This window comes from Platalea leucorodia, assembly GCF_965183815.1.
Source record: "Platalea leucorodia genome assembly, chromosome: 4".
In the NCBI taxonomy this organism is placed as follows: Eukaryota; Metazoa; Chordata; class Aves; order Pelecaniformes; family Threskiornithidae; genus Platalea; species Platalea leucorodia.
Genome location: NC_138826.1, coordinates 100,701,482 through 100,727,847, shown reverse-complemented (window position 1 = coordinate 100,727,847; position 26,366 = coordinate 100,701,482). Strand labels below are relative to the sequence as shown.

The following is a 26,366-nucleotide window of genomic DNA, read 5'->3' as shown; positions in this document are numbered from 1 at the left end:
ATAGATACAAAGATATGTATATGCATATAGATAGGTCTCTACACATAGATATCTAGATGTAGGTACATACAGTGTGGATCCCTCCAGCAGCAGAGCACAGACAGTCAGTCTGCCCTGTAGCTGAGCTGGTGTCTCATCTTGATGGTTTCACACCTGGATCATGGGGCTGAGGCTCTCCTGGGAGCAGCCCAGACAGCAAGTACCTTCCTTTGAGTCCCTAATTTGGGCTCCCGCCCACCCTTGGGCTTCTCTGCTCCCCTGGGCTGGTGTAGATGGGCCTGGGTGCAGCTGGAGCAGGGTTTTATTCCAGTGTCCCTTCCTCCCCACCATCACCATCCTCAAGCAGAGGAGGTTTTATCACATAACCCAACACTTAACTCCGCAGTGCCTCAATGCCTTCCAGCCTGCACAGGGGTCAGGTTTCTCACGGCTGTGTCACTTGTACCCATTATTTACCCATAAAACCCAAAATAATTGGCAAGACGACCTTTGGCCGATGTCAGTTTACAGTCTTTGTGGCTGTCCCAATCTTTTGTAATCCCAGTGTCTGTTAACCTAATGTTGCTGTTTGCTCACCGATTTAATTTCTGAAACAGATAAACAATGCAGAATGCTTAAAGAAATAGCAGTGTGAAAGACTCCTTCTTAATCTGCTTATAATTATAATGTCTTTGCATGCCTTTTCCCAGCACAGCTCGTTTGAGAAGATTATGAAAATCATCATTGCAATAGACCTCTTCTAAATGACAGCCAGAAGCCCACCAGCACAACCTGCAGGTACTGGGAGGTATCGCGTGATACCTGGAAAAGGCCCCTAGGACAAGGGGTTGACAACAACCTGCTAGTCAGCCTTTACCGTACCGTCAGTTTGGCTTATGCCTCCTCTCGCCCTTTGGTTACATGTTGCCCGTAGCAGATGGTGTTCACTGTTTGCACTTGCAAATCAAGCTGATAACTATAGTTCTTGACACTGTCCCTTGAATGTGCAAATTGCTTTTCATTGATAGCACCACCTTTCCCTAAACTTAAGCACTACTTTAGCTGATGTTACTATAATAGCTGACCATTCTACTACCTATTAACTACGATTAATTATTAATCATTAACTATTGCTATTAATTTAATCACTGCTACAAGCACAACAAGGACAGTGACTGTTACACAGGCAAGCAGCACGGTCCATCTTTTATTCAGGATAATTTGGACCACATACTAGTCAGGCCTTATGAGCACAGCTGTGTATCACAAATGACAATTTTCACTTTTTATCTTCTCTTGCCATTTCTGTTTTAAACATAGAAATGGAGTACAAATTTGGCTCCCACTTCATAGGCCCATCCCCAGGCGTCTATAGCAATGCCTTTATGTAGAACAGAGCTTTAGGCATCTTTGTAAACAAACAGAAAAATGCCTCCTTCACATTTATAGACACTCGTGCCATCTACAGGGACACTACTGCCAGTCACTTTCTTGCTGATGAACTGCCGATTGCCATAGCCTTAGCAAAAAGTCACTTTATTCTCCAGTTATATTGTCAAAATCCTGTGCATACAACTGCATTCCCTGTTGCAAGAATGCATAGACAAATCCAACTCAAATGCTCCTCTTCAATGGCTTTTCATGAAACAGGATCATGCTTACATATTCCTAGAGCACTGAGGGAAAAATAACGCAGTACAAAGCTAACAGTCCTTTCACAGCAGCAAGGTAGCCCCAACAGAGATTATTTACCAAGGAATCCTGAATCACACAGGCCCATTCCAGCTCCCTTTTCCATACAATTCTTCAGACCAACCTGATCATCAATGTGTCTTTGTATTTACTGTTAATAAACTTGAATTGTTTTATGCTGTCCTCTAATTTTCAAGAGTTGCAGGGCTGTATCCTGGAAACGCACCAATATTTCAGAGAAGCTGGGCTTTAAAACCTCATTTATTTCTTGGCATCCACAATGGAGCTGAGCCTTCTTCAATCAAGAAAAGGACATATTTGGGATTTTTGTTTTACCCATCTATTTTGGGGCAAGGAAGAAGTTACTTTGACATGGGCTGAATTTAATCCCCTCTCTATAAACGATTGGCGGTATTACTTTTCAGCTTTATTCCTGAAGCAAAATCCTGCACCTGCATTTTGCCATCTGTCACATGAGGGGCCCACGCCACTGTGAGAAAAATCAGCTTTCATTTTGGACACGGAAGACAAGATGTGTAGGTGTTCTGGGCACACAGACAGGATCAAACAGAGAAAAATATGTACCAGAAATGCAAGAAAAAATGAATGGATCACTGGTGTTTGCAACTTATCTATACTTCTTTATGTCTGGATTATCTTCACTGATTAAGCCTTTATTGGTGCTGTAGTAGAACTTTTGTCATCTTAGAAGTTTCTAAGGCTCAGGTGGCTCATGGCAGAGTACATGGAAACTTCAGTCGTTTCATAAATAATGCTCTGCTGCTTAAAGGCCCAAGATGATGAAGGGCCAGCCAGGAAGGGCTGAGGCTCTAAACATTGCTCTGGGTACATCTGTGTGTTGAAGTGTGGCATTAGGAGTAGGGTAGCCTGGCAATTAAGGGCAATTCTGCTGGCATCTCTGCTTTGCTGTTGATACTCAGAAAAAGCGTAATTAGAATGAAACCCAAACTACTGACATCCACAATGTGGTTGTAGAGCATCATACATGTCTTATCCACAATAAAATGGTACGACTCCCAGACTGAAGTTTGTCTTTCTTATTGCTTTCTGCACTGGCTGGACTTCTGAAAAATGGTAGAATGAGAAGTTAGAGCATAAAACTCAAAATTACTTGACGGATGTTATAAACTATGCAAGATGTTAAACTAGTCTCTAGATAAAACAGGAAGCTGTCCCCTTCACCCACATAACAATCATCACTTAAATTACAAAAATAGCTAACTCTACCAAGTATTAGAATTTGGTTCCATTTGTCATCAGAGACTGTTTCCACTCGGATCCTGACAATTTTAATTGAATGTGAACTGATGACTTTTCAGGGAAGCAGTCTTGAAAATCAGAAGTGCAATTCCAGAGGGCAATCCCACACCATTATAGTTACACAAAAGAATCTTAAGCCTGCCTTTTCAAAGACCTTGCGCATTTGCACTTCCTAGATTTAAGCTGCACTTACGCCTGACTCTTGTATCCAGGATGAGTTACGACAAGCAGTAGACGAAACATGGCAAAAAGCAAGAAGGCTGTTTCCGTTTGGCGTTGATGAGCACGCGCTTTCACGCATTTTGCACTTGCAGTTTAATCATGGAAATCATTCTGCACGCTCCTACTGCTGATGATCTGATTGTTAGGAGAAAGGCGGGCCCCAGTCCTATTGACTGTTTACATCTTAATGTGCCCTGTTTTTGAAATCTATTTCCAAACTAACCGAGGTTCTATTGTGTGATATTTCCTCCGCAGCATCACACATTTTCAATCAGCATCAGCTCCTTAGCCATAATCACTTCCTGCCTTGGCTTCTGCTCAGCACTGCAACTTGCTGCAAAACAGAACTCCCATAAATCCCGTCTGTGGAGATGAAATGGTGTAGGTGCAGTGGTACCTAGGTGGCAGTTGGCAAGAACTGGTTTTATTCATTGGAAATGCTGTAAACTGAGTTTGAAATGGTTGTAAAGAGCTAGGGTTTTCAATGCTGCATGTTTTTTCCTAGTCTTTTGCACGCATGTTGCCTTGAATACAATTTTAGCAATCTGTCCCCTGTATCTGAGGACACTATGTCACCTGCATGTCCCATCAGTGCAAAATACTCCAGATCCTTGCCATGTATCACCAGCAACTCTGGTCGGACAGTTTGCAGAAACATCATAGTGTTCATCTGCATACAGGTGTCCATCTGCATCATAAGCAGAGTTGAAGTCTGAAATTATACAAGTGAGAATTCCCAAAGATTGAAGCACAAAAATCCAAAGCAAGATGCATAATTAAAAAATAACATTTTAGGATAGGAAGCTTCCATATGAAATTACAGTGCCTTAAAATATTTCTGAGTAGAGAATGTTTTCTCACAGTTTCTCAGTATTACAATATGAATGACATGCACAATAATTGTATCTGTGTTAAAGAGAACTTGGCTATAATGAGCAGTGCTGTAAAACCTAACTTTGTCCATGTTCAACAGGTTTCTATCCTGCTTACTTCTATTTTTTATGAATTTCACTACTTCAAATCCAGCTTCTTCGATGTCTCCACCTGTATAAATTCCAAACCAGTTTCTATGCAGAGCACCGTAATCATCACTGCTGGAAAAATCAACACTGAATCAAAGATAAGATAAATCTAGAGTACAGAACAAAAAGAAGATGGTAGGACAACCATTAAAGATGTTTTAGTGGACAAAACCAGTAGATGCACGTGCCCTTGCGCTCCCTCCAGTAACGAACACCTTTTAGATAAAAGTGCAAGTAGCAGGCAAGAAGTTCAGGTGGAGTGAAATTTCTTGGCAATCAGTGGCACCGTTACTGATGTAAGGCTGAACGGCAGCAGCACGTTGTTCAACGCAAGTTCCAGAGTTCCTGGAACGTGCTGCAAGGCTCCAGGAAGGAAGATATTACCGCCTAGATAAGGTCAGGCTTTTAGTGCTAGCAAGTAGTTCTTGGCAAAAGTCTGAATGCTATTTTGTTTTCAGCTTTGATTTCTACCTTTGTAAGTGGAGCTTTTCTTCAGGCAAAGTGCTACTACTGGAAGAAATGTCAGCATTTCTATAAAAATTACTGTAAAAAAAAAGGCCTCTGAAAAGGACCCTGAGATACAATATAGCACACTGGAAGAGGCTATCAGGAACAGGATTTCCAGGACAAATGCCTGGCTCTTTACTATCTTCTGTCATATGTTTTTAACCTAAGCCTGGTACCAGTTTTCCCTCCCTCACCTCAAGGCTTGGTCTGTAGAGATACCACCTTCTGGCACATCTGGGTTTTGTGGGTTTTTTTTTGTCTGTGAATACCTGATACACCTTCGGCTGGGGCTGCACGGCTAGAAGGCGCGTCCCCTGGGTGGTGGATAGGGGATCCCTCTCTGGAGGGTGCACCGGATAAAATTGAAGAAGGTGCCGCGAACCAACGCAGCCTAAGGGAAGGCCACCCTGACAGAAAAACCACTGGCCCTCCAAGTCATGGGGGTTGGGCAGGAGGCCAACTACCTCCTCCCGGAAAAAAAAAAATAAAAAGTTGCAGAAACGATGAGCATCAGCTCGGAGATGGAGAAAATCAGTAATGAAGTGAGGAGGAGGAGATGGAGCTGGATCGGTCATGTCTTGAGGAAAAAACCAACAGAAGACTGCGCTGTGGCCCTTGGGACTCCAGAGCACGCAGCCGCAGACCGATCGAAGTGGAAGAATGATGTTCGCGCCTTGTGTGCCTCCTGGCACTGAGAGAATTCAGATCAGATACCTGATACATGAAGTATATCTTACTATTTAAGCAACAGGGAAGCTGAGACTGATTGATATGACACAGCTTTTCTGGATCTTTACTCTGACTGAGGAACTCTCTTCCACTTAAAAAAAAAAAGTCCACAGGCTTATTTTCATGGTTCTAATCACTAACTGCAGTTTCCCCAACTGGAAAGCAGAAACAAGAACACAATTAGTAAAAATTAGCAGAGTTGCATACACAGGTGACAAAAATTGAGATAGAGTTAGTATTGTCTGTCTCCTTGCCTTGTGCTTTCTTCGGTTGGCATCATGACTCCTTACACCTGCAGCTTGAAGATGCAAAAGAGGCAGACTTTTTCAGAAGTACTATAGACTACATATAACCAGCAAGCACAAACCATCTTGATGCTTCACTGACGTGATCACATTTGTAGTTTCTGAGTCTCTCCAAGTGGGGCTTCTGCATTCTTGAGAAGCACCTTCATGGTCATTGTCATTTAATTCCTAAAGGAACAACAGCCCACAGCTTGGTATTTGTCATGTTAACTGTGGAATAAACTAAATCATCTCTTACCATTGCACTGAGAACACAACCCTGGTATTTAGGGTCACTTCTGTAGGAATCTGCAGAATAAAATTCTCAGTGGAGTGCAGCTTCACGCAGCAGCAGCGAAGAGGTGGAATTATGTTCCCACAGGTACAAAGCATCTACTCAAGCATACACATCTGGTACATTTGCTATGAAAGTAGTATGGCGATGGTCATGACATAAATCTGTCAAACAAACCACCCATGTTCTATCCTCGGCTCTAGCACAGTGTGTTTGATACGTCTCTCTATCGCTTTACTTATAAAATGAGTTGGAGGATAACACTAACGCCAGGGACTAAGGATAACAGGCTGTAGTTGATAGTGAAGGTTGAGTCATACAGAAATTCTCCACTGTCGGAACACGTCCTCAAAACAGAATCCGTGTTCTTTCAATCCAGTAACCTGCCTGTAGGCCATGTAATATTTAAAGAACTTTGATTGCAAATATGTGAAGTGGACAGGGAGGCACTTCACATGGATTGCAATTAGGGAAGTTGCCCTTGGACCACCTTCTGCATTACTTCATGCACACCAAATGAATTTAATTAATCTCTTCATAAGCCAGCTCAGTCATTTCACTGGAGGCGTACTTTTCCAGCACTAGTCAAGGCTTGTCCTTTCACTCCAAGATCTCTATTAAACAAACAAAAGAAGGAAGTGACCAACCTAGGGCAATGCAGGAAACTTAATGGAATATGACGATTACCTCCAATTCAGCCTTACTTCCTTTTGTCCTTAGCATCACCTTTCTCTGCCGTGGTCATTTTTGTAAAATGGGTTTATTACTCTACAAGGACACACTGGATTTTACTGAACATCACCTGTTATTTATTGGATCTTTAATCTAGGCTCTTTGCAGGAAAAGACCGTTTCCAAGGACACTATGGACTATGACCCCTTTTTCCTATCTCAGCAGGGCTCTTCATGTACCCAGGATCCAGCTGACAGCCATGGCCACAGTGGTCAGGATTCACTGCGAGTGCCTTCAAGTCTGAAAAGGGAGTTACTCTCTTTTTCTTGAAAGTACTTTTCCCTCCAGCAAGACTAAAGCAAAGGCTTTTTGCAGACGATGTTACTCCTCGTCTCCTAGGAGACATTTGCTTTGCTGCATCTGTATGATTAGCGGGAAACAGCAAGGAGAACTTGCACCCCAGCCGGCTGGCACACACCGACTGGCATACCGCTGCTCAACACAACAGTGATCCGTGGTGCTTTTTCCGTTCCAGTCTTCTTTCATACCTCCTCAGCACCTGAGGAGATAACTTTTCCTCTCAAAAATTCAGCCCTACTGCTTCACTTGCTCTACGTTTTACCTCTTTACTACTTTCAACACTTTTGCTACACTAGCTGCAGTGTGGGTTCACCTAGTCAAGGCACTTACACAGCCTTCACACTTGCTGAGCTTCCCCCCCAGACAACTCCTCCTCCTCCTCTGGGGACTAATATTCTCTAGCTTTCTTTTTTTAGAATGACTAATATAAGGCCATCACTCTACATCCACTTTCTAGTTTCAGTCACATTTTTTTTCCTACTTTGATTCATTTTATGAAAGTAAATTAATGATATAAAAAAATTAACTTTTATTGGTGACCTATTTTTTAGCTGGACTGCGTAACAGGTTTGATTCAATAAAAATACTGTTTCTGACTTGTTATAATTCAATTTCCTGCATCAAATACTGTTTTCCTGAGTGCTTTGTCTCCACCATATACTTACAGGGACCTAGTTATCCACTACAGATTAGAGGTCCTAGAAGTTTACAAGGCTGCAATTTCATCTTATAAATTTTAAAAGCATATTGGGCCCTAGATTCGATTTCAAGAGACCCCTTCTGACCGTGTCTCCTGCCTTTGATCCCTTCACCAGTACATCCAGAAGAGGTTTTGGTCAAATCCAGACCAAAACCAATGGCATCAAATTGAAGCAAAATTTGGTGCAGAAATTGAAACAAAATTTGAGCGTAAGTCAAAAAATCACAACTCTGAAAAGCTTTACATTGCTGCTGTCTAAGCATGAACGTAAGCAAACTCCACAGCTGCCAGTTTTAAGGTTTCAGACAGAGCTCTGCTTCTGAGCAGGCTCTGTCTTGGCAGGGCTGAGTTACTGCCCACAATCCCAGTCCGAGCTGCGAGCTGGCCAGCCTTTGCCTATCTCATTGCAGAAGAATCAATTTGACAATGCACTGCATATCAACCCATTTGGGCTATGTGCAGCCAGTTTTTGTTACGATCCTTTTCTGAAAGGAAGTTTAAACTTATCTTTCTCAATCCCCTGGAGAATGCCCTAAGTTTAGGCCAGCCTGTGAGTGATAACACATTTTAACTTCTTTGAGCTGTACCCCCCCCCCCCTACCCTGCACACACAATTTCACAGGTCCAGAAAAAATGAATGCAAGACCTGAGGTCACTCAGCTGCAGGGAAGAAGACAGGGTTTGCAATCTGGGTTTTAAACATCTGTGTGAAACTATTATTTTCCAGATCATGTTTTTCCTGCTTCAGTAACTCCTGAGCTACTTGGAATTCTCATCTGGTCACTCCCTGGATTTTACTGATCAGCTTCACCGCCTTGGTTCCACAGCCTTGCATCTGAAATCATCACTTCAAGGACAGAGAAAATAGTTTCAACTAACATCAGCAGCTCATCATATTTTAAGTCCTTAACCAAACACAGGACCAAGGAGTTGCATTGCAAATGGTGTGCTCCAGGCAGATGGTCCCCATATGCATTAACATTCCATAACCCAGCTTGCAACTAATTCCTCAGCTGTAAAGCAACAGATTTCCTTAGTCATTCCAGTGCTCCTACAAGTATTCAACCTACGTTCTTCAACTATAACTCTCCTAATACATCCAAGGCTAAGTAGTGCATTTAAAACCAGCTCATCCCGGTTCTACTGTTTGCCTCTGCATTTTTTCTGCTGAGCCCTAAAGTAGCTAATTTACATAATCATCTGCTTTATTTGTCCTTTATCAATACAATTCACTTTCTATACTTTCTTTTCTCTTGTGCTGATATCAGTGTTTCAGTAGCAAAAGTGCTTTTCATTATACATGATTTTTGTTCACTGTTTAATGAAACTGGTCGATTCTTTTGACATAATGGATTATAGCCAGACTTTACGGACTTTCAGTAATCACAGAAAAACCCTGACTTGCCTTATTCATTGTCTGCTCAGCAATTCCCTGCACAAATGGGGACAGAAAACGACAAGACATTACTTTCCTAGGTCACAAGATGGATAGAGGAGAAAAAGGTTTGCTGGGCTTCACATGCTCCACCAAGAACAATCTCAGAAAACAAGCTGGAAGCTACAAGAATTGAGAGCCAGATTTCATGGAGAAAAATATATTCAGTTCAATGTATTTCGTTTCCAAACAGTGAACTTGCAAGGACAAGTACCAAATATAATATTAAAATCAATATAAAAAACCAAATACGCACATAAAAATAACTTTTTTTTTTTTGACAGCACATTTATATAGCAGGGGAAAAATACTGGACCTGTTGGCACACTAGAGGACAAGGAAAACGACTTTGTCCAATAGTACCAACTTCCTCTTGCTGCCACCATACCAGTATTTTGCTGGGTAATGAATAGGATGTGGCCTAAAACACAATATACTGCACAGACCTTGTCCCACTTAGCTGCTGCTGATGTGTAAGAGGAGGACTATTATGGTTATATGTGATCCTTATATTCAATATGGCAAATTTCATTCAAAAGAAATAATTTCTCTATCTAAAGTACTCCTGTGTCTTCTAAACTACACTCTAGCAAGACAATAGTTACACATTTGCAAGCACACAATTTTTTCTATAGATCCTACCCAAGTTTTGAGCAACATGACAGCTGCTGAGAGGAGAAGATAGAGAATGAGTTGGTCTGGAATTTAATGGGCTTCAAATAAAGGTATATATTTGGTTTCGGTTCTGTGCTCCTGCTCGGAAGCCTTTCTTTCTCCAATTTAATTTCTCTGCAAGCTTTAAGGCACTAAGAACTCCTGCACCCCTAGTATAGTTTGGGGACTAGAGAACAATGTTTGATAAACAACCAAAAAAACCCTATTAGATGCATAAGTCATTGCTTTGACTGTGAAATCCTTTAACATTCTTGCTGTCTACATTACACCCCACCCCACCCCACCCACCCCCCCCCCCAAAAAAAAAGCTAGTTTTCTACTTACAGCTGGAACTACATTTAGAGATGGTTAAATTGACTGTCACACAATCTACCCCCAAATAATCCTGAGTTAACAGAAAAAGCCTTGATTTACCTTTAGGAATGAGATCTTATTTTAAGAACGAGGTATATATACACATTATCAGGACTATCACTGATATTGCTTGCATTTCCCAGTATCTATTTTACAGCAAAATTATGCAGCATGTAACCGCAAAGGAAATACAATGAAAGCGTCTTTAGTAAAACGTAGAAACTTTAATTTACATGCAAAACTACAACATATTCATAATAAAAAACTGGTGACTAAACAAATTAAACACAATTTGTAAAAATATTCCATGTTGTTAAATAGGTCTGTACAACCAAACATTTACAAAGTCCCTGTGCATTTTCATCTTTTCAATGCACAACTGAGTTTAAAGGTTCTGCTCGAATATTCCCCAAGTCAAGAGCTGAGTCTGTCTCTTCATCAATTTCACCAATGACAGCACTGCAATAAAAAACAGGTTATCGTTTGTTGAAATCCCATAATGTAAATCTGTAAAGCCAAAAAATTGCTAGTGAAGACATCCTGTTGTTGTTTTTTTTTTTTTTTTTTTTTTTAATAGTAGAGTTCTATCCTTTGAACTTCAAATTTTGATGGCTGTAAGTAGAGTCTAAAGGCAGTTTTTTTGGTTTTAAGATATAGGTTATAAGAACCAAACACTACTGGTCTGTTTTAGGCAGTAAGTTAGCCTCTGAAACAAAAACTGGAAACCTTTTAGAGAGAGAATAGCTTTTCAAGAGTAATGTCTAACTGTAGCAATTTATAAGCGCATATGGCATCAGATAAGCAAGACATTTCCTTCAACACAGCCCAGTGAAATGTTATTAATTTATCCAAGGGAGAATATATAGTATTTCACCTATGCTACGTTAAGACTTACCTGGACTAAAATACTAGCGGACTCAGTAAAACTGCCTTAAAGAGAAAAGAAGTTGAAGGTAATAGAAGTCTTTCTAGTTCAGGACAAGAACTAACCCAGAAGGAACATAAGAAGAAAGAGTCTAATCTTTCTGGCATATCTTTCTATTCACCACTTCAGAGACTTACGAGCTAGTGGCTGTATCCACAAAATGACTTAACAGCCACCAGAAACTATGTTATATTAATCCATCCAATAGTTTTCTGAACAAATTTATACTTTTGGTCTTTGCTACATCCTGCAGCAATGAGTTCCACAATTAAAGTTTTGCAGCGTGCAGTGAAATACCTTTATACATAACTTGTTGTCAGATTAAAGAGTATTAAACAATTATTTGGCTTTTTATACACATTTGTACTATTTGAATGAAAAGTTACTGTTAGAGCAGCATGCTTAGACCTACCTTCGTATGTCTATCAATTTATTTATTTTTGCTGAAAAGCTTAAGTCAAGTGATAAAAGCCTTCCAAAATGATCTGCTTTCTCAATGATGTCAGATAAACACACCTAGATATAAATCTAAGTGTTGACATTTCTTTGTACAGAAATATCTATTAGAATTAGAAGATTAAAATTCCTATCCAGGCTCATACGTTGGTCACTGTGACGTGTTCTTTTTCTGGTTGTGATTAAAAATAATCTCATTTTTTGCCATCAGTTTCACAATGCTGCTACAAAAATCATCTTCCCAGCAGGCCCACTTACCAGGCCTTCTTCCCGCTTCTCTTGTAACCCTCCCATCTGTTTGGCACATCAGCTACTTTTCTCTGCATTTAATGAGCTTTTACTATCATTTTGTCATGGCATTTTACATCAAATATCAACTCATACCTTTGACCTGTCACTACGTTGGCTTCGACTGTCCAGTTGTTACACTGTCAAGCCAGAACCTTCATGCATTCTCCAGATTATAAAGTGTTCTCTATGAAAATCTCATGTAAAAAAATCCTGTTAAAAGTTAACTTTGTATACCAGATTGCTGACTTGGTGCACACAAGTTCTACTTCATCTTTTGTTCATTTTTCTATCTTTTCCTTTGTTGATGGATCCTGTCATTCACGGGCTGGAATAAAGAACATCTACACAATGCCTAGACTCAAGAAAGGAAAATGCTGAGCTTTATACTGACCCTTCCTAGATTGCTATCAGTACATGAGCTGGTTAATTTACAGCTCAGTAAATCTAGACCAACAAGATCTTAACATCACAATGCAATCAATTCTGTAAGAGAAGCATAGATATTTGCTATTTAATATGCCTCAGATTTGACAGTACAATCCGTGCTGCCCACTGATACAAATACATAAGGTGCCCGGGGCTATCAAGATGTATAGAGATATATGAGATATATATATATACACACACACACTAAATTTTTATTAATTGGTTTACACAAGCATATGCTGTACTTACACATTATCACCTCTTACGATGTATAATCCCAGCACTACTTGCTCAACTCCTTGTGAAGAACTGAACACTCGCTCATGGCTTTCATCTAAAATCAAGTTAATGGTCTGATCAAAACCTTTGAGGGTTCCCTGGAAAAAAAACAATAAAAGCACTCCACTTACCTTTTACATTTATCATCTTTGCTCTCAAGGATATCTTAAACAAGGTGGCAATACTAAGGTACTAGAGAACAGATGCTCTACTTATGTTTTATTGTTAGGCTTAAACAGAAACAGCTGGAGAATGAAACTTTAAAAGCAATTAATTGATTTTTAAAAAGTATCTCTATTTACTACCGAGTGTTCATGCTAACAGCTACCATAACCTTTAGCATTAAAAGTAGTAAAGTTTCCCTTGTACCAATGACGGCCCTCTAGACAACTAATTTTACTATTTCTACACTATTTTAGTCTTCCTTGTATGGAAGTTTCCAGAAATCCAATAATTAAGTCAAAGAACAGAAAAATTAGATTCTTTTGGTAAACAGTATTGAAACCATTCTTAACATCTGATTTTAAGTGGTATCTCTTTGAAGGAGATTAACTTGGTTCCACAAAATTACTCAAAAGCACCTCCAAAACACACAAAAGGAAGAATTTTTGTGATACGTCAATATGCATTTGGAAAAATAACATAATTGATTTGTATAATTTACCATCAATAATTGATTAAGAAATTTAAATTCATGTAAGACACCATTATTCAAACAGTAATAACACCCATTTATACCATCTAGCCATGTAACAATGAGTCACGTATACCAATTCTAGTCAAATCTTCTTGGTAGAAAGTATCTCGTATCACAACACAAGGTCTACCAGACTGACTCCAACCAGACAGATTTGGTGAAGCTGGTATTTTTCTGCTAAAAGTACCGTTTTCTCTTTCCAGAGGCCACACAGAGCTAAGTACAGGCAGATAAGAACATATAATCCTCATGCAAAGATCTTACTATTAAGTTGAACTCAAAACACAAGAGAATAAAAGATAGAGGGGAAAAAAAGAAAAAGGAATACAAGAAAAAAAGTAACACCAGAAGCAATAAACCCAAAACATTAAACAGTCTAATATATAGTAGTTTGCCAGTCCTCAGCTTTTCAGGCTTAAACAGAATCCCATAAAAATTTAGATGGAAATCAAATTACTGAACAGAGAAAGAAGTGCATTTTCTTATGCATTCCTATAGAAAAGGCCACTTGTCAAGAAGTCAAAGCATTTGCACACACAAGTTTATCAAAGGACAAAGCTGACAAGCAACAACCAGTAACTGTTTAAATCATACAATGTAAAATAATGGCCATAAAGCTTAAAAAAAAAGCTTAATATCCTAGCATGGTTTCTTTATTGCCATGACGGAAATTCTTTATGGAGGCAAAATAAGATGTGAAAAAATACAAGTCTCACCACAATCATTCTTCCATCAGAAGTAATTACTGCAACAGTACCTAACAGTTCATTAAGGAAATGTTTAGAGATATCTGAAATAGAACTATTAGCATTTACTGAAACATTCATATGTAATGTAAGTTTCAAGAGCCATTAAGAGCCTATCGGCATTTCAATTTAAAAAAAAAAAACAGCATGGTAGATAGTAGCATTTGACAACACAGTATATTTTTATGACAATCTGTTTCAAAGTTTCACTTTACCCAGCCATGGGGAGTCATACACAAACATGAACACCATTAAAAGCAGATTAAAGACTTGAGTTCACTTCTCTTCCCATTACTAACTGCACTACCCCAAAATTGAAACAACAATTTTAGAAACACTTCAAGTTAAGTCCTTAAAAACAGCTTAGCAGTGGGGATCCCAAGTCTGGCATTGTACATCCACTCACTCTGAAGGTCTGACACTATCAATTTGATGATCACATATGCATCATCCTGAATGATTTTGGGCTAGTACCTTACTGTTTGTGAATAAAACTGAAAATGCCTATAGGTTAACAGGAGTACAAAAATTAGTAAGAAAAGGGTTCCAAGAACACCAACTCACAGCTTTTGAGCAAATGATGTAAAGCTGATAACTAAACACATGTTAAGAGCCCCTTAAGGGACCATTGTGAATCTCGTTCCTCACCACAGATCAGGTTTGCAGCAGTAGAGACTATAGGGGACGCTATTCTCTGGGTCTCCTATAACCTCCATTCTACCTGCCAAGCCAGTCTCACCTAAAGAGCCAACCAGGAAGGGCCAAACCAAAGCAACGGCCCGCGGGAGCGGGATGCAGGAGGCCAGAGGCCCCGGCCGCTATGCTTTTCACAGGCCCTTCAGCAGCCTGCCTGGGGCTGGGGATCACCTCGCAGCCCACTCCTGGCCGGGCCCGGAGGTACCCGGTGCCCGCAGTAGCTCTGGCACCCAACCCCGCGCCATGCTGCAGCCACCAGCCCCCTGGGGCCGAGGGCCGCCCGGCGCTCCGAGCCGCTGGGCCCCCCGCACCCAGCCTCCCCTCACCCCCGCGGGCGCGAAGGAGAGAGAAGGCCCGTTCCCGTTCCCGCCGCCCCTAGGGCTGCCCCGGGACATTTCCGCCCGCCGGAAGGATACGGTTGATGTAATTCTCCAAGGCAGAGGTCATGGCGGCGGCTCCCGCGCTTCGCCTCCCACCGGCACCGGCAACCACCTCCCGCGAGACGGCGGCAACGACGGCGACGAGACTCCTGACGTCACCTCCGGCGCGCACCGCTGACGCGCAGCCCGGCGCGCAGGCGCACAGCCCCGCGGGGAGGCGGGGAAGCACCGCCCAAACCGCTGCGCACGCGCGGCACGGCGCCGCGGCGGGGCCGCGTTTCAAACGGCGCGAGAGCGGGAGCGCGCAGACGGGCCCTCGCGGGTGCGCATGCGCGGGGAGGCAGGGGGCGGCAAGGTGCGGGTGGGCTGTACCAAGTGGCGATCGGCGGGGGCCGCGCGGGGGGGGTTACAGTGCCCCCTCCGCGGCAGATGGCACCACCCGCAGGGACGCCCGTTGGGTGGGCGGGGGCGCGCCGAGAGCAGCCGAGGGCTCGCCCTGCGGCCCCGCCGCTGCCGCCATCGCTGTGGAGGGGCTCGGCTGCGGCGGGAGCGTGTGGCGGGGAGCGGGAGGGCTGTTTCCCTGCCCAGCCTAAGGGCTGACCTTCAGGGCCTCGCTGCCTGGGTGTAGCGTTTCCCTTGGTTTCCTGCCGGGGTGAGGTGGGCAGGAAGGCGGTGGGCTGCTGCCGCGCCGCGCTGACTGGGAGAGCCTCGCAGCAGGGCTGTGGGATGGGTGCCCGGGGCCAGCCTTGCAGTGCTGTTTATTGAAGTCCCATGCAGAGGCGCTTTCTGTAGGAAATGGTGGCTGCCTGGGTGCGGGGAAGACGAGGCTTGGGGAAGGTGGTTTTGGTGTGTCCCGGTCCCGTGCTGTGATGGTGCATGGCACCAAGCCACCTGCTTGGTCCCAGGCTGCGGTCTCCAAGTGGAGAGTTGTGCCGCTGTTTTAAAGAGAAATGCAGTGGTTAAGCTGTGCAATCCGAGTAAAACTATGCATCTTTTTAAAAATATGTGCTGTGCTAAGTAAGTGGTGATTCTTACACGTAAGTTTGTTTTTTATGCTTGCGGGAATCTCCTTTCGCCATAGTCTGTAAGTGTGGGAATGGCAGATAAGGATGTCCTGAAGGACTCTTGCTTTTTCATTTTTGTATAACTTCACCTGTCACTAGCATTCTTCCCTTTCCTTCTGGTGGCCCATTATTTCTTCTGATGCGTCCCTGACTATTACTGCCTTCCATTCTTTATGGTCAGTCTACGTGATGCACGCGGTGTTTCCTCAGTATCCTTGAGAGTCGTGTGAGATAGAGGAATATATGAAATCTGCTGGATTCAGTGGTGGCACTGCCAGACAGTTCTCAGGAGTGTAGGAAGCTGGACTGGTGCTTCACACAAGAAGAAATATCTCAGGGAAATTAAGTTCAGACATTCAGTAACAGAACCAAGTTAAGCTACAAAACTAATCTTGGTGCTTTAGCCGTCTTTGTGGGAGATAATGTAATTGTTCATTTGCAACAGGCTTTCAGAAACATACTGCAATATTTTGTACATACAGGCATCCTCTGCATTGCAATATATTCAGTCATGAATGCGTCCCTCTAATGGTGTTTAATAATGCAGCAGCTGTGTTGGTGATAGCTTAAGTCTTACACACGTTATGACCTCTTATAATAGTCTATCATCTGTCACGTTTCTCAAAGCGTGAGGCCAATGCTGTTGTTTCAGCACCACTGCTCAAATAGTCTACATGGAGTCACATTAAAATAAATTTTCTTCCACCTGTTTTTTTGACAGTATTGGCTATTTATTGCACTGGATGCCAGCCTTTTCAGATGTAACACTGTGTGGGAATGTCGTGGTTTAACCCCAGCCAGCAACTAAGCACCACACAGCCGCTCGCTCACTCCCCCCCGGTGGGATGGGGGAGAGAATCGGAAGAGTAAAAGTGAGAAAACTCATGGGTTGAGATAAAGACAGTTTAATAGGTAAAGCAAAAGCCGCACGCACAAGCAGAGCAAAGCAAGGAATTCATTCACTACTTCCCAGCGGCAGGCAGGTGTTCGGCCATCCCCAGGAAAGCAGGGCTCCGTCATGCGTAACGGTTACTTGGGAAGACAAACGCCATCACTCCGAACGTCCCCCCCTTCCTTCTTCTTCCCCCAGTTTATATACTGAGCATGATGTCACATGGTATGGCATAGCCCTTTGGCCAGTCTGGGTCAGCTGTCCTAGCTATGCTCCCTCCCAGCTTCTTATGCACCTGGCAGAGCACAAGAAGCTAAAAAGTCCTTGACTGGTGTAAACTCTACTCAGCAAGAACCAAAACATCAGTGTCTTATCAACATTATTCTCATCCTAAATCCAAAACACAGCACTCTACCAGCTACTAAGAAGAAAATCAACTCTATCCCAGCTGAAACCAGAACAGGGAAATACCCTTTCAAAGTATAAAAACAAACAGTGGGACATTTGCAGTCCAGCATATTGTGAAATGAAATGTTACATAAATTCTGGATTAAAAAAATATTGTAAGTTCATGAGCTTCAGTAGACAGAAAATCAGCTTGGGACCTAGAATATGGAATTCCCGTTTTTGTCAGTTTTTGGATGACACTGAGAAAAATTAATCTCTGTAAAGTTTTCCGATCTGTCAGTGAAGATAGTGATTGTGATGGGCTTCATAAAATGGTCTAAAATAACATTAGATCTGTGTATAATCAGGAGATTACATTTGCTGAAGCCCTGAGTAGGCGTTCACAGGAGAAAGCTTTCACAAACAATACTTTGAAAAAACTGGGAGGAAGTTAACTTTCAGAATTTTTTTTTTTATTTTTATCTTGATATTCTGGGCTTTCACCTGTAAATTTCATAAATCTTCATATATTGAAATACTGAGAATGCATTTTTTTAATAGCTGGAAGGTACAATCAGGTGTTTAAGACAAAATTCGAAATTGTCTAATCCCCGTTTTGTAGAAGAAACACTGAATAACTTGACACAAATGAGGTACCAGCCTTTGTTCTCTTTAACTGATGGAATCCTATAAAAAGAAGTCTCAGATCTTGTAGCAAAAGATGCAGACACAAATGAGGCGAAACTGATGTTGCTTAAAACGTCTCAGTTGTGCATTCCCTGACTTCCGTGTGTCTGCCTTTCAACTGTAAAAAATATTTTATGGTCTTTTTTTTTTTTTTTTTTTTTTACTGTGTAGATGCTACTTCGAGTTTAGATCGGCCCTGTCATTACTAGTCCAACTTCCTTTTATTTCAGTAGAGACTCCAGGGACAAACTGGCAAGGGGTGCAAACTGGAACTCGGTGTCCAGCCCGTGGTTTAATTCCTGTGGGGAATACCATTTCTGGACAGCAGAATGCTATTGTTTCATCCTTTTCTAGTGTGCTAATTGTTTCCTTTCACATTGTAGCCATCACAACTACAGAGAAAGCAAAATGAAGTTTTTTTAAGGCAAATTAGACAGGAAAAAAGAATAGACGTTTCCTGGCACCTCTGAAGGTAACTACACCAAAGTAGTCTCTCAGGAATTTGTCTAATGGCTCAGCCTTTATCAAAAACATGACAAGAGATGTGAGAGAACAGAAAATACTTTTGGAATTGGGCATTGAATAATGCCCATCCTCTTAAGCTCTTATTTTAAAAAGCTTAGCAACTGCCACTAATCCTTTTACCAGGATTGGAAGTAATTATTGTATATTCCATGTAAAAGACTGAAGATTTTTTTGTGTGTGTGCTTAGACATTTTCCTTTTCATGCTCGTCCTTCTCCCTATAAAGACAGACATTTTCAAAGGGCAAGAATATGAGATCATTAGGATACAAAGATGTAGGATAAGATCTTAAAATACCTGCACCGTGACATTACCTCAATATCTGATCCTCTGAGGATCTCTGATCTATCTGTTTATTTTAATGGTGTCCCTGAAAAGCAGAGAAGGACTTTTTCCTTATTTTATAAAGGAGGACTAAAACCCAAAGAGTAAGGCTTAGGTCTGGGCTCCTGAGGTCAGGTGCCCAGGCTTTGCCAAACTAGGTGGTTAACAGCAGTTAGCGCTCTCAGTATAAAGGGACTCTGAAAAGAGAATTCCTGGCTTCATCTACTTAGGCTGTCCCTGCCTTTTCCTGAAGGCAAGCAGCTGTGCCCTTCTTCTCACAGTCCTAAGTGAGGTTCAGTCTCCTGTTTGAAGCCACTGCTTATTCTCCTCTTACGTAATAAACCCCACATAGGAAGTGGAAAACTCGACTCTAATCCCCACATCTTTTTTTTTTTTTTTTTTTTGGGGGGGGGAGGGTATTGCCTGCCTCTCTCCCTCAGTAGCAAGGTTTGGTAAACTAAGTTACAACCTAGGGCCATAATTTGCCCTTTCGTTGAAGCTGTGCCACATGCAGAGAAAACATGGATTCATTAGGCTAGAGTCTACAACTGTCGTTAAACTACTTGTCCAGTAGAGGGAAATCTTAGCTTCTGGTTGCTATTACAAGGTCTCTTTCAGTACAGAAATCCAGTGGCATTTTAGATTAAATGAATAAGCAGTCTTCAGCATTGGTTCTCTGTACCTGGTCAAGATTACTGGAGTCCTAACTTTAGATGTAGAAATTCAGTATCTTAAACCTGAGCATGTCACCCTAGTCTTCTTTACAGAAAAGAAAAATTATTTTTTTTACCATAGGATGAGATGCATATCCCACTAAAAATGTCTGTGTTTCTCTAATACATACAAAGTGAGCCTAGGGTGACTAACTCAGACACAGACATTTCACAGGTTCACACTTACATTAGGCCAGACAAATTTTATTCCTGGTGACCATAGTTGCCAATATAACATTGGTTTTAGGATCAGAAACCTGCAGCTAGCGACCCTTTGCCTGTTTCTTCCCTTCAGTTGCTGCAGAGCTGCCCATGAGGACACACTAAATAATTGAATATAAGCATACACTAAATAACTGAACATGAGCATAATGCACACTAAGCTCTCAATTAACTGAAGGAACAAAACACCTTTGTAAAAAGGCTTTCCCTTTCTCTTATATTGTCCAGATATAGCTTACTTGCTAATTACATTTATTCGTGTAATTAAAATCAGTTTATTTCTGCAATTGATTATCCATATATTAAGGTTGCTGTGGCAAGTGATTGCTGTATGTTATGCTTTCCGCAGAATATATAACCAACTAATCATGCCCTGGAGTGTCTCTGCAAACTTTCCTGCTTCCTTATAGTCTGCCAGGGCAGGAAGGAAACCCTGCAATGGTAGTTGTAGCGTGTGTGTGCAAGCACTTATTGTGTGTAAACTTGTTACCTAGCCTAGGGCTGGTGGAATGGGTGAGTCAGTGTTTTGTTGCTGCTGTCACTGTATATTGCTTATCAGTTTTACGCCTCCCAAATCACGCTAGCTTCTGATGGCTTTGCTTTCTTTGGTTCTGAAGAAGTAGCCAGGTTTTATAGACCCAGCCATGCTGAAGGGTGAAATGGCTTTGTGGAGTTCTTGCGAGAAGAGAGGCCCGACTAGTACGGCTGTGCTGTGGCATGTCAAGCCATGTCCCTGTCAGATCAGATGGAGAAAGGTGCAAGGCCTACTCCTCAGGCTTCTTTGAAAGCTTAAACTCTAATATAATCACCTGACTGTTGGAACAGGAGCTTTAAGAAATTTCTTGTAACAAAATGCCCAAAATTGGTAACGTCTGTCAGCCTGCTCAACAAGAATTGCATCCCCTGGTTGCTGCTCAAGAAAAAATAGCACGTGAGGTAGGGAATAATGGAGTGGTACGTACCTAAGAAGAAGAATCAGACAGTACATACTCCAGAAGAGAACTAAGCACCCCCAAATCCTACACATTTCATTTACTTAATCCTTCTAACAGCCTTTCTCATACTCTGGGACTCAAAGATTTCAATCTCTCTGATTTTCACCTACATTCCCAGAATGTCACTCCATAAAAAGAACCTAGCCCTTTAGCTCGTCTTTAGTTTATACACACCCAAGCTGGCTAAACATGACTGGTTTCTCTTTATGTGTTCAGGAAAAGCAGAAACATCCCTTCACCTCTGCTTTGTTCCTCTGAGTCTGGAGAGACTCTAGGGTCCATTACCAGCAACGCAAGGACACAGATTTTATCTGGTAGCTGGAGAAAAGTAGAAAGATCTTGCTCACCTCATGCGTGACTAGCTGTAATCTAAGTTGAGAGTGTTTCATGTATATTAGTATATCAAATGACAGGGGTTTGCAATGAAACAACTGGAAAATATTATAAAAGGTTGAGAGTCTGAAAATTGCTGGTAGACTCTGAATATAAGTTACAATGCATTAGAAACAAATCCGTAGCATAAGTAGTCCCAAAGTGCTTTTTATTTATCTTTAGAAACTCAATGTTAACAAACACCTGATCTAGATTTTGTTTGTTATGATAGCAACTGCTGCTATCATGGGAAACATTACAAAAAACCTAATTTTACTCAAAGAGCTCCTTTATATGAGAAAGTGTATATTTTTTCCAGCAATTTTTGCTAAAATATGCAAAATATGATAGCAATCTTAATGACTATATCCCTACTTAATGTGTTAGCATAAAAAATAACTTTGCGTATTTCTGTTTGCAGGAAAACAAATGGTTTTCCATTTTCCTCTTTCTTTTAACAGAAGAAACTGAAAACAGGTGTAGAAGTTCAGTACCATTATCCTTTTAGATAATAATTTTGGGGGGTGTTATGAACTATTTGTAGGAAAAATGTCGTTGCTAATGGGTCATGTAGCTACAACTGCAGAATTACAAAGCAAATGGATTCTTGTTTTCAGCTGCTCTAAGCAGAGTATTAAGACAATTCTGGTGTACATAAAATGAATAATAAGCTTCAAGTAACTGACATTTACTAGCATGTCAGGTTCATAATTTTTTACAGTCATAGCTGAAATTGCATTTGCTAAATTGCTCTTACGAAGCAGGCTTTTCGTTCTGATAGATTCGCTCCTTCTCAAAGTATAATTCATCTTCCTGTAAAAGCACTGATCCTAATCTTTAGCCTGTGTTAAGATGACTAGATCTTCCAGTTTTAAATATAAGGTCCTTTATCTTAATACTCTGCAGGGATGCCGATTTGACCCCATTCCACTTCTTGTTTCATTTGCTCTGCAGCACATGATCACCATGTAAAAGCAATAGCACATGGTCAAAGGGCTCTGTTCAGAGGTGACTTACACACACTGCCAGCTGCCAGATATAATGTAGATTGCACTAAAAAAAATCAATATAATTCTGCTTTGTAACTTATGTGGCATCATTATTTTGTGAAGTAGGTTATTCATTGTACCACAGAGCAGTCTTTTGGCACCAGGACCTTTAGATCGATTGTGGAAGTGGAGAAAGAATATACTGTGGATTTGGTCCTGTCCAGAAGAGGTGCCGAAATCCTTCTTGTTAGAAACATGTCAATGAAAAATGATCAACAGGAGAGGAAATAAATAGGAGAACCTGCCTTTCCTTTAACAGGCATTGAACTGTGTTTTGTCTAATAAAAGGCATAAGAACAAAGGGCAGGGAGGAGGCTATTTTTTTTATCAGTAGGCTATGCTGTGAAAGGCAAAACTTGAAACAAAAGCAAACAGAATTGCACCAACAGCAATGAAGAGAGGTGGCACATGAGGATGGCAGATGCTATGCTTTCTTCACAGCCTTGAAGAAGGCTGTCGGTTTTGTCATTATTTCTAGGATGTTGCAAGCTACTGCTCCAACTGGATATTTTCTCTTACAACCCCCAGAATCTCCTTGGTAATCACAACTGGCATCCTTGTTCACTGCCAGAGTACGTGCTAGCTCTTTCACTTGGTACTTCCAGGTACTCTCTTCACATCCTCTGGTTAGTGTTTCTGCTAGCAGTTGAGATTCCTTCTCATGATGAGTCTTTTTAGCTGTTAGTGTTCAGATACTGAGGTCAGTTAACTTATGGGGAGAAGAAATAGCTTCAGGGGGCTTGCTTGTCCCAGCTGTGGTAGCTCATGATTCACTCAGGCAGGCAGCTGGCACCAATGCTGGGCTCAGTGTTGAGGCCTTTGATGTGAAAAAGATAACTGTATATGCTGCACCCTGGAATCTGGGCTGCAGCCAACAGAAGGGTATCTGGAGGGAAAGAAGGGATCACGATAACAAAGATTAATAGGGGCAAGAACGATTGGCAGCAGAAGAAAGTCTTTCTGTTGACTTACTGTTTGCACTGTTGGTCTAAATTGGGGAACACCTTTGTAAACAAAAAACCCCAGGGCTTTGGGTCATGACAAGACGTATTCCTTGTTTGAAAAGGCATCCCCATGGGTAAAGCTTTCTGTTTGAGGCTGATCTACTTCACAGCAAGAAGTTGCACTGTGCTCAGTTTTCTTTTTTCCTTTTAATCTCAGACAAAATTTGTTCTTCTCGGATTAACATGATAGCATCCAAGGCCTAATTGCCACTCTGGAGTGATGAATGGCACAGATAAACTCATGCCCTGAAATTTCTGGGCTGTTTGGATGGGTACATCTAATGCCTGAAAGTGCAAGTTAGTTTTGCAACTCTATAGTGCTCTAGTAGTGGGAGGGAAATGATAGAAGGCCTTGAGAAATGTCCTTCTATTGGAGTGCATGCTTAGCTGGCTATGGTGTAGAAGGGTTACCATCACTCCACAATATCTTACGTGAGAGAAGAGCAGTGTCTCAGAGAGCGCAGTGCTAACCGTTAGTAACTGCTGCCTTTTCATTATCAACCACTGTGCTATTGCATTATTGATTAATGCTGTTGAAAGCCATTCCTGCTGGTCCCTTATGTTCTTACTAAAAACCACTTAACATAGCAGTCACATCTAATTGAATAGCAAGAGGAATGAGTGAAATGTCATTCATAAGCACTCCCTCCCTTTATAGTCATTGGCAAAAGTATGTACGTCACTGAATATTGAAACCATCCTGGAGGCATCAAATTTCCAAATATAATGCTTTTTTTTTATATTTTACTCAACATGTGCTAGATATGCTGCTGCTACTAATGTTCTGGAGACTCACATGCTTCACTTATTATAGGGACTGAAAGTGTTTTGTACAGCTTAGTTAAGCATTACCATATTTCAGAATGATTTGTAAATATTGTTCTAATTATTTACTAAATCTGTAAGTTGGATTGCATAGACATTCACTGAAATAGCAGAATTTATTTTGAAGTCAGTGGTGGAACTGTAAATAGAAGTTAGCTAATTTTTAAATATTGGTATTACAATGACACCAGAAGGCATCAGTCAATATTAGGGCCTCATTATGCTAAACTCTCTGCATAAACGTGTGAAGAGAGACAAAAAGTCTTGGCTACAAGGAATTTGCATGGTGAATAGCCAAGAGAAAGTGAAGAAGGAAGAAGGTATTAATGTCTCCATTTTAATGCCCTTAATAACATGGTTTAACTTTTGGTCAGCCCTGAAGTGGTCAGGCAGTTGGACTAGATGATCATTGTAGGTCCCTTCCAACTGAAAATATTCTATTTTATTCTGTTCTATTTTACAGACAGAATGCAAAGAAAAGTGATTTGCCTAAGGCTGCTGTGTACCACCAGTAGAAACCAAATTTGCATTTCTGAACTATATTCTAGGCAATTTCTCATAGTTTATTTTACAATGCCCTTTTGGTCTTTGCAGGTTCCCCTGCTTCCCCCTCAGCATGTAATTTGATACAGACCATGTATGAGCATTCCCCATGTAGCCCCTTCTCTTCCCCTTTCCAGAGACTCCAGTACTTTGCTAATCACCTTCATTCTCTTTCAGCCTCAGGAGAAGTTCCAGAGTGGGATATGGACCACAGTATGCCAGACGTGAGGTAAAGCACTATTATCATCTGCCTCACCTGCTTGTCTGTCTTTTAATTAAAAAAAAAAAAAAAAAAAAGAGAGAGAGAAAAATAGAGAATTAAATACATCTGAAAGAAGATCATTAGAATGCAAATAATATTCATTGCCGTTCCTGATGACACTGATGTGACATATTAGGGTGTTTATGTATCTTTCAAAAAATGGTCTGTCTTCTTTTATGTCAGGTAAGTGATGAGGCAGGTGCGTCTCCTAGGCAAAACAGGACACTGCAAATTGAAGCACAATATCAAGATAAGACTCTCATTGTGCAAGTCTCTGCTGCCCTGAAGCTAATGTGCACAATCTGTTTTCGCAAGTGCTTTCATATTTTTGTTCTTTATTATGAACGTATACAGCACATAAGTGTTTTTAGTATTGGCTGACTCTGGTATTTTGTAGTCACGATTGTGGTATTTAAACAGGAGGTGATCTGTTCTGCACATGGAAAAGGGGCTGTGTTATAGAGGAAATAATTGAAAAAAGTGTTGCTATTTTTTGGCAAGAGGGTGTTATGATAATTTTTCAAAGAAAAATAATTCATTATGTTCATGTACAAACCCATGGTGATTTGAATCTGGTTTCTAGTCTGTACCTAGGGAGCATTATCATTGTGTTAGAAATGCAAGTATGATATTAAATTGAAAGCTCTTACATATATGGTCTCATCTATTTCTTTTTTAGCTTCTGTATAACATTGCTTCCCAATTTCAGCCTAAGAGCTGTGATTACTTAAATTAAATGAGCAATGTCACTTGAATAGCAACTGTTGTAAATAATGGAGATCTTTTTATAAAACTTCATCATATTGTTAATATCCAAAATGCATTTGGTATGATACAGCAGCACATTGCCCTTGGTTAAGAAAATTCCTTTCAAAGAGTTTGCTTGGCAGTGATTTTTAAAACGCATTTCAAGACTCTCTGAAAATCTTGAAATACAACCGTGACATGATTGTATTATGAAAATGTGTTTGGTGAGGGACACAATTATCTTCAGTTTCCAGATGAAGCAGAGCTGGTAACTTCTCTCCAGTCACTGCTAGCAAATTTGTTTAGACACTTATTGAATGCAGGCTTTTTTTTTTTTTTTTTGCTGCACCACTCTTGTACAGAGAGAAGTTATTTTTACAGGAGGCATTGTGTCCAGGATATACGTATCTAGCTGAAAGTTGTCCCAAGGTAGGAAAAACTCCTGAAACATGCATCCCTCACATCTCAGGGATACAGTCTCTCCAGGAAAATGCTCAGCTTTAGAAACTGTATGTCACGGCACCATGTGCGCATATATTGGAACACACAATGCCAAGTATAATGCCAGGTTTTCTGAAGCAGGTCTATTTTTTAGTTTAAAGCATTGTTGTGCTGAATTGGTGATTAATCAGTAATGTTCCAGCTGAACAAAG

At 41.1% G+C, this 26,366-nt stretch overlaps 1 protein-coding gene across 2 annotated transcripts; it reads right to left on the bottom strand.

The window, feature by feature from the left end:
• Positions 1-10,417: 10,417 nt before the first annotated feature.
• On the bottom strand, positions 10,418-15,264 carry LSM8 (LSM8 homolog, U6 small nuclear RNA associated). Of its 2 annotated transcripts, XM_082310367.1 has the most exons (4): positions 15,140-15,264; positions 13,998-14,038; positions 12,555-12,682; positions 10,418-10,666 (listed from the first exon to the last, which is right to left on the bottom strand). In XM_082310367.1, the coding sequence occupies exons 1-4, from the start codon at positions 15,168-15,170 to the stop codon at positions 10,576-10,578; spliced, it is 291 nt and encodes a 96-aa protein (XP_082166493.1). In that variant the 5' UTR covers positions 15,171-15,264; the 3' UTR covers positions 10,418-10,575. The 2 variants fall into 2 exon arrangements, with proteins under 2 accessions (XP_082166493.1, XP_082166492.1); XM_082310366.1 differs by having other exon boundaries at positions 13,998-15,227.
• Between the last annotated feature and the right edge of the window lie 11,102 nt (positions 15,265-26,366).